This window comes from Eleginops maclovinus, chromosome 16 (genome assembly GCF_036324505.1).
Source record: "Eleginops maclovinus isolate JMC-PN-2008 ecotype Puerto Natales chromosome 16, JC_Emac_rtc_rv5, whole genome shotgun sequence".
NCBI classification, from domain to species: Eukaryota; Metazoa; Chordata; class Actinopteri; order Perciformes; family Eleginopidae; genus Eleginops; species Eleginops maclovinus.
Window position 1 is genome coordinate 12475365 of NC_086364.1, and position 7605 is coordinate 12482969.

Genomic DNA, 7605 nt, shown 5'->3' on the forward strand with positions numbered 1-7605 from the left:
CCCTACCAATGTGTTCACCCCCTGTCACAGAGGAGTCTTAACTTAATCTCCTTTAATATAATCTACATTGTTTGTCAGTATAAAATGTGTGATATAAATGACATGTGCAGTCTAACGTGCCTCTCTGTTTCATAATTCCTCCCAGTTTTCTGCTTTGCATTTCCATTGGTTGTGAAAATCCAGTGTCTGGTTTGTGTTAGGGGTTCAGGGAGTGTCCAATTCCCTTTTCATAAACAGGGTTGGAATAAAAGGATGCTTTGGACCAGACTCTCAAGATCTAACTTCAGAATCAAGAAACCCAACGCTCTGCTATGATGTAAGTACACTTTTATTGTTCAAATGTCTTACATGAAAATCAATGCATAATATTTATAAGTGTAAGAACTCATTTTAAATGCTATGAAAATGTTCAAATGCACACAAATGGTTTGTTAAATATTTTTGCAAAATAATATTTGTGGCGTTCTAGGATTTGTCTTTCAGGACTTGTGGGCTTCCTGTTGATGCTAACGGCTGAGGCCAGAGTTGGGTAAGAAACCTAAATTCAAATTCAATAATTGTTGCCTGCATTTAACTTCAGTTATAGATTTTAAAATATATTTACTCAGAACCTGGCAAAGTTTATTACTGCTTTGTGTTATACAATAAATAAATCTACAGTTGACAAGAACACTTCATACTGTTTAATATATATTTCCTAATGTCTGAATCTCTGCCTTTTTAAAAATATATAAATTTCTTTGTAAACACAGAAACTCCTCTGAACTTCACTTCTGCTCTGAGACAGATCAGTGCCTGCTGTTTGATTTAATTTGTAAGACTGAAGAGTATGAGGTGAGTGTGCAAGAGAGAAAACGGTTCACATTTTAGGTGCAAAGTGTTCTGAAAGCCCACTCCCTTTTCTTTGTTTTTGCCACTCAGGTCCGTCACTATGGCTCTGTGAAAGCGGTATCGGCTGAACACAGCAGCTATTTCATGGAGATTGCAACGTTTAAATTGTTCCGCAAACTGTTCGACTACATCAGCGGTGACAATGAATATGGTGATTATTTATCCCTTTCATGGAATCTTTTATTGAAAGAGAAGTCTTTTTTAAGAGAGGCACACAGAAAATAAAAGCAGAAAAACATTTTCAAACACAATACAGATGTTAAACATTATAGAGAACAATAATTAACATTAAAATAGATGGATGAGAGTGTCATGTAAAGAGTACAATGTTTCATCATTATGTTTGCGAGGAACATAGTATAAAAATAATATAACAATAATGTACAGCCTCTGTTTCAATATGTAGTGCAACTTAAATTGAAATGCATTTTGTCCTGACATTGTAATTACAGTATTTTGTTGTGATAGAGAGCAGAATTAGTTTATTTGATATATAAGCCATAACATATTTTCTTTTGTTATGGATTTTCTTTTTGTGACACAAAAAATAACTCCTGTATTTTTATGGTGCTAACCTTCAGGAGTCAAGATTGAAATGACAGCTCCTGTTATAATAAAGATCTCTGAGGGCAAGTCATCTTTTCCCATATTCAATATGAAGAAGTACACCTACACAATGAGTTTCTTGCTACCCACTGAACATCAGGAGAATCCCCCCACACCTAATGATGGGAAGGTAAGCTTCTATGTCTAAAAACATTGGAGAAAAATTAAAAAAACATATTTCTTGAGAACAAATTATATGAATTCTCTGTCAGCTTCAGCAGATAACAAAACATTGTTGCTTACTTGCAGGTGTTCATTGGTGACATGCCAGCTATGACAATGTATGTACGGAGCTTCAAAGGATTGATGACAAGCTTCTTTTACACAAAGGTAGCGGATTCTCTGTCCTCTGACCTAGACTCGGAGGGTGCAAAGTATGAGAAAGACCACCACTATGCTGTTGGATATAACAGGTAAAGAAAACCTCAAGCATTTTCTTAGTGATAACCCAAAAGAAATGTGTTGATGAAAGAAAAAGCTTTAATATGTGTTAATCGTTTTATATTTTGCAATAAATGTATTGTGTGTGCATTGTTTCTTGCAGTCCAAAGAAGATGTTTGACAGCTACAACGAGGTGTGGTATGTTGTTCAGGGTGATCCAGTGTGTTCCAGCAGTGAGGAAATGGGTTGAGCCCTGTGCAATGACAGCCTATATGAAGAGATGTTGAAGCTGCTTCAGGTTGCAATGTGTCATTCCAACAACCTGCAAGGGAGAGCACTGATTTTTTAAATGCTGATTAATTTCAATTAGTTGAATAACCATGTAGACTTTTATAATCCGGCTTGTTTGTTGGTTGTCAGTTTTCTTCAATAAAGTTACCCTTATGCAATGATTTATTGGTGCTGTTTTTACCCAAAAAAATACCTCCTTAAATGTGTCATAAGCAGTTGGTTTAATGAAGAAGCCTGCCAAAGACAATCACTTCAGTTTCAATTAACAATACTGCCGGATGGCACTAAATTCAAGAATACTATGGCTTTAAGGATTACATGAAATACCTGACACTTCCAAGTTTTCAGTGACCTTATATTAAAAAGTTAAAGTATTTTTTATTTTGTACCCTCTGAGAGAAGTGTAAAGGTGTCAAAAGACAAACTTGTAAATATAGCAGGGAAACTTTTCTACTGATAGATGTCATAATCCATTTACAAGCTAATGTTCAGGAGTCATAAACCCTCCACCCTTGAACTGTTCTATAGCTTTGACGTCACTGTGAGCTTCATCAAAGCGGCCTGTTCCACTTTGGCATCATCTGAGGCCCTGGCTTGGGATGCAGAACAACATAATGGCTGGCTAATACTGTGTTTAAATGAGCAAAGCAAAGCTTTTGGATTCTTCTGCACTTTCCTTGAATGAAGAACTGACATATACAAGTAATGGTATACTCAGGAATAAACAGTATATGTTGAACTTAAATTCAGTGGTGGAAGGTCACTTACATCACCCAATTACTGTAATTGATTACATTTTTTTGAAAAGTAAAGATCTTCACCATATATTATCTTGCTTAGCACATTAATTATCTCACAATGCCTCAGATTTGTCTCTTATTATCTAACCTTTGGAGGGGCCAGACCTTTGTGCTGAGAACCACTGGACTAAATATAAATGTGTGTGTCTGTATATAAAAAAAAGTTTAAAATAGCTCTTTTTAAACTAGCTACAACAGTAATAAGTTTCTTCACATTGATGCAACTTTATAAACCATCTAATAGTGTTCTATAAAATATACTTAAAGGGCCCAGTTTTTTCAGAACAAGTACTTTTACTTTTGGAACTTAAATAACATGTTTCCGATTAAACTGGGACTTTTTCTCATAATGTAGCATATGTTAAAAATGTTTAACTAGTAATAAATAAAAGAAGCTATTCTAAACACACCACGGACTACATTTCAATGCAATACACAATGATAATGTATGAATGGGCTTAACTGCCTGTTCAGTAGACTCTTATCTTATCAGCAGAGCTCCAGGATGGCTCAATGGTGCTGGACTGATTTCACTACAGTTAAATTCCAGCAGGTGGAAATCTGATTGTCCCAAATGGAGTGGCTGGTTGGTTTACTGACTGACTTACTGGGTAGGAGTGCCAGTCAGGAGAGGTTTTTATGACAGATTACTGATCGAAGTCCACTTTTGGGCCATCAGTCCACCGGGGCAGTTGGGCCTGGCAGCCGGCCTTTCTGTGGCTCTCCTGGTCTCTGCAGCAATGAAGATCATGCTGGACTGATTCTTATGCCCCATCAGCTAGAATGGACCTAACTGATTATCACCCACAACAACCACAGCCACTCTTCCAACACCCCGCCAACTACCCAGAGGATCTATTATTGTTGGAAGAATCATCAACATGTGAGTATAAAGATAGGAAGACTTTATTGACAGGCTTTGGTAAAACTTCAGAATTTGTACAGCATAAATAAAGGTATTCATATTTGAGTATAACATCATTTATTATGATTTGAAGTATTCAAATTAGTTCTCTCTTTTCTTACGGATTTTCATTTGGGACACTGGAAATGATGTAAGGGTCATATCGGTAATCCAGCAAATCAAGTTGAGTGATAAGGCACTGTCTGTAACAGAGGGATCGCCCTTTACTGCTCACTATTTTCTCAACAGCTGAGCAATAAACCCCATTAGATGATACACTTATGTCAGCAGCATAGCACTGAACCTCTGAATGACCTGGTCGGAGTATAAAGGTGTTGAATGTGTTTTTCATAGATTATAAAATATCCTAAAAGTGTTTGAGTCTGTCGGCCTTATACACAAACTCCTCTTTATGCATTTTGTGTAGTTGGAAGTTATGATTAAGTAACAGAATCGAGAATTTGTTTGATGACTTGAGATATTATCTACACTTGAAAACCAAAATATACTGTTGTATTGGTGTTTGTATTAGTGCCAAATACACTAATCATTCCAAATAAAAGAAATGCAACTCAATGGAAAGTCTTACCTTTGGCTTCTCTGTATCCTACTAAGAAGTATTTTCAATAGCTTCTGACATCAGCATCACCCTTATCTCCCTCACCTTGCGGCCTTCAGTACGAAAAGTCTGCATCAGTTTACAGAGTGTACACCTAACATTCATTTGTAAATTGTACATTAAATTCTGGTACCATTCTCCAGGTCAGGAATTAAAGGCAGAGCCTGACAAAAGAGCAGAGTCAGAGGAGAGTTGTCCCATCTGTGGAGACAAAGTGTCGGGATACCACTATGGACTGCTCACTTGTGAGAGCTGCAAGGTAAGGGATACGAAACAATATTATATCACTCAGTATTGTCTTATGTGAAGAGAATGATGAATCTCCCTCTCTCTCTCTCTCTGTCTCTTTCTCTCTCTCTGTCTCTTCTCTCTCTCTGTTTGTCTGCCTCTGCAGGGCTTCTTTAAACGCTCAGTGCAGAATAACAAGAGTTACACCTGTGCAGAACAACAAAGCTGCCCTATGAACCTTTCGCAGAGGAAACGTTGTCCTTCATGTCGCTTCCAAAAGTGTTTGGCAGTGGGCATGAAGAGAGAGGGTAGAGTACACAGCCCCCCACCCAAAACACAGAAACACACACGTGCTCAGGCCTTTTCTTTTAACTTGTATTCTGCTCCCTTTGTGACAGGCCTTACTTTCCATTGACATGCATGCTCCTTCTCCCATATGACTTATCTTATCCATAAATGAGTGCTGTAATGACTCAGATAATAAATGAAGACTTTTTACCTAGCCCGTCAAACGATGTAGTTTATATTATGTGTAATATCTTGATCATTTGTTTCATGTTCTGTTAACAGCTGTAAGGGCAGATCGTATGAGAGGTGGCAGGAATAAATTTGGCCCACTGTACCGGCGGGACAGGCAGATGAAACAACGAAAGGTTTGTCACCAGGCAAACACTGATCCCTACAGGATTAAAATGGAAACTACTCAAAAACAACACCGACCCTCAGCTGCTTCATTGTCTTCTAATAATTTTCATCAGTCCCACATGTATCCCTCTGGCTTGGGGCAGTCGAGTGCACCCATGCCTATAGACTACGAAATGAACTCAGACAGGGAGCTCACCCCTCTTTCGCTGCCCTACCCTGGACTATACCACCGCATCTTCCCTGGATATCTCCAGGAGAAAGGAGAAATGCCTTTTAGCTACAGCCCGGCGCCAGCAAACTATGTGCATCCATCTCTGAACGACTCATTTACACCAATAAGCACACCAACCTTATCCCCGTGCTCAACGCCAAACTCAGCCCTTCCTTTCTCCCAAGCTCCCACCCAAACCCCATACATGTCAGGCACTCATACATCCAACTTCTTGACTCAACTCCTGGAGGGGGAGCAGGATGAGAGCCAGCTGTGTGCCAAGGTGCTCGCCAGTCTACAGAGAGAACAATCCAACAGAGGCAAACACGACCGCCTAAATACATTCAGCATCATGTGCAAAATGGCTGACCATACCCTGTTTGGGCTTGTGGAGTGGGCCAGGAACAGTGCACTCTTTAAAGAGCTCAAGGTGATAAATCACGAGAATATAAAGTTGCATGCACCTTTTGGAGTGGTAGCAATTAAAGTTGAATCTTTCAATTAGCTGTATGTGGAGACTTCACTTTTTTCAATTTGCTGGGTGCTTACTGGAGGTCAAAGGTCGTAGTCTTTTATTTGTAACTTCATTAGATACATTATTTGTGTTTTCCCCAGGTGGAGGACCAGATGGTGCTGCTGCAGAGCTGTTGGAGTGAGCTGCTGGTCCTGGACCACCTCTGTAGACAGGTGACCTTCAGCAAAGAGGGCTGCATATATCTGGTCACAGGACAGCAGGTAAACATTAAACTCAACATTGCAAAATAAATATTTTTTGTTGTTATGGACTGCACATAAACAACCTTTCTCTTATTCTTATGCAGATTGATGTTTCAACCATCATCTCTCAGGCAGGACTGACACTAAGCAGCCTGGTATCAAGGACTCAGGATTTAGTGTACAAACTGAAGTCATTAAAGCTGGACAGACAAGAATTTGTGTGTCTCAAATACTTGGTACTATTCAATCCTGGTGAGCTTCTTTTTTTTATTATTGTTAAGTGCTTTATAGAAAATACAAATCCTGTGTAACTTTTGACCAACTGAGGGACCTTTAAGTTGTACATCTTTCTTTTAATGTATCTAAATATATCTTTAAGCACCTGTGTTTAGGGTGTATGTATAAATGTATTCTGTGTAGATGGAAAAAGTGGCATTTATGTTTTTTTATTGTCTAGATGTGAAGTCAGTCCAGAGTCGCAGGCAGGTGGAGCAGACACAAGAGAGGGTAAACAGAGCCCTGATGGAGCACACCCAACAGAGTCATTCAAGACACTCAGACAAGTTTGGCCAGCTGTTGCTACGGCTTCCTGAAGTACGCAGCATTAGCTTGCAGGTTGAGGAGTATTTGTACCAGCGCCACCTTCTGGGAGATTTGCCCTGCAACTCTCTACTCACCGAGATGCTGCACACCAAGCATAGCTGAGAAAATGTTGTATTTTTAAGACACAAGGTATAACAGCCACAGTTTACTGCCGTGCCTTGTGTCCCCTTTTTTGGCCTTTCAGACCCAACAGTAATTTGTACCTTGTTTGACCCATTGTTGCAAATAGTAAACAGGCGTGCTCTCCTAAAAAGCACATCTCATTTCAATGATAGAATTGACGGTAAGATTTGTGGTCTAGGATGAACATTAAACCTTAACCGTTCCCCTAATTCTCCTAAAGAGCCCATCAACAGTATTATCACAGTTAAACAGCCGAGCTAATATTTGTTTGCTGTCAGTATTGTTGGCCAGACCGAAAACTAAGCACCATCTTGATGTTTGTGATGTGTAAAAACAAAAGAAAAATGCATCATTGAATAAAGAAATGTGGTATCCTGATATTCCGGTGTGTACTTCAAACCCATAACTTTAATAACTGAAGTGTTTACAGGTTAGTGTTATTTTTCAGGATCAGCCAGGAAAGCTATTTTTCTTCTCATTCATTCATTCATTTATTCCTTGTTAGTGGCACACACTGAAAACAAATACACTTATTCAACATTCTAATTTTTGGGTAAATAAATATGGGAATGACAAAACATAGAT

General features: G+C 38.8%; 2 protein-coding genes across 3 annotated transcripts; both read left to right on the forward strand.

Moving 5' to 3' along the window:
* The first annotated feature begins 195 nt into the window (after positions 1–195).
* Positions 196–2331, forward strand: soul5 (heme-binding protein soul5). The gene is made up of 7 exons (XM_063903118.1): positions 196–316; positions 470–529; positions 753–834; positions 922–1042; positions 1473–1627; positions 1747–1910; positions 2042–2331. Exons 1-7 carry the CDS (start codon positions 312–314, stop codon positions 2127–2129), a joined length of 675 nt encoding a protein of 224 aa, XP_063759188.1. The 5' UTR covers positions 196–311; the 3' UTR covers positions 2130–2331.
* A 1298-nt stretch (positions 2332–3629) lies between these two features.
* Positions 3630–7398, forward strand: nr5a5 (nuclear receptor subfamily 5, group A, member 5). 2 transcript variants are annotated; one of them, XM_063903078.1, is made up of 7 exons: positions 3630–3853; positions 4637–4752; positions 4888–5029; positions 5292–6007; positions 6193–6312; positions 6399–6546; positions 6752–7398. In XM_063903078.1, exons 1-7 carry the CDS (start codon positions 3754–3756, stop codon positions 6997–6999), a joined length of 1590 nt encoding a protein of 529 aa, XP_063759148.1. In that variant the 5' UTR covers positions 3630–3753; the 3' UTR covers positions 7000–7398. The 2 variants fall into 2 exon arrangements, with proteins under 2 accessions (XP_063759148.1, XP_063759149.1); XM_063903079.1 differs by having other exon boundaries at positions 5292–5374.
* The last annotated feature ends 207 nt before the right edge of the window (positions 7399–7605 follow it).

Bases quoted from the DNA above. Each gene is read 5' to 3' on its own strand.
- soul5 (XM_063903118.1), top strand. The intron at 530-752 runs GTAAGAAACCTA...TTGTAAACACAG, and splicing joins ACGGCTGAGGCCAGAGTTGG to AAACTCCTCTGAACTTCACT. The intron at 1,911-2,041 runs GTAAAGAAAACC...TGTTTCTTGCAG, and splicing joins TATGCTGTTGGATATAACAG to TCCAAAGAAGATGTTTGACA.
- nr5a5 (XM_063903078.1), top strand. From the start codon at position 3,754: ATGGACCTAACTGATTATCACCCACAACAACCACAGCCACTCTTCCAA. The intron at 6,008-6,192 runs GTGATAAATCAC...TGTTTTCCCCAG, and splicing joins CACTCTTTAAAGAGCTCAAG to GTGGAGGACCAGATGGTGCT. The intron at 6,313-6,398 runs GTAAACATTAAA...ATTCTTATGCAG, and splicing joins ATCTGGTCACAGGACAGCAG to ATTGATGTTTCAACCATCAT.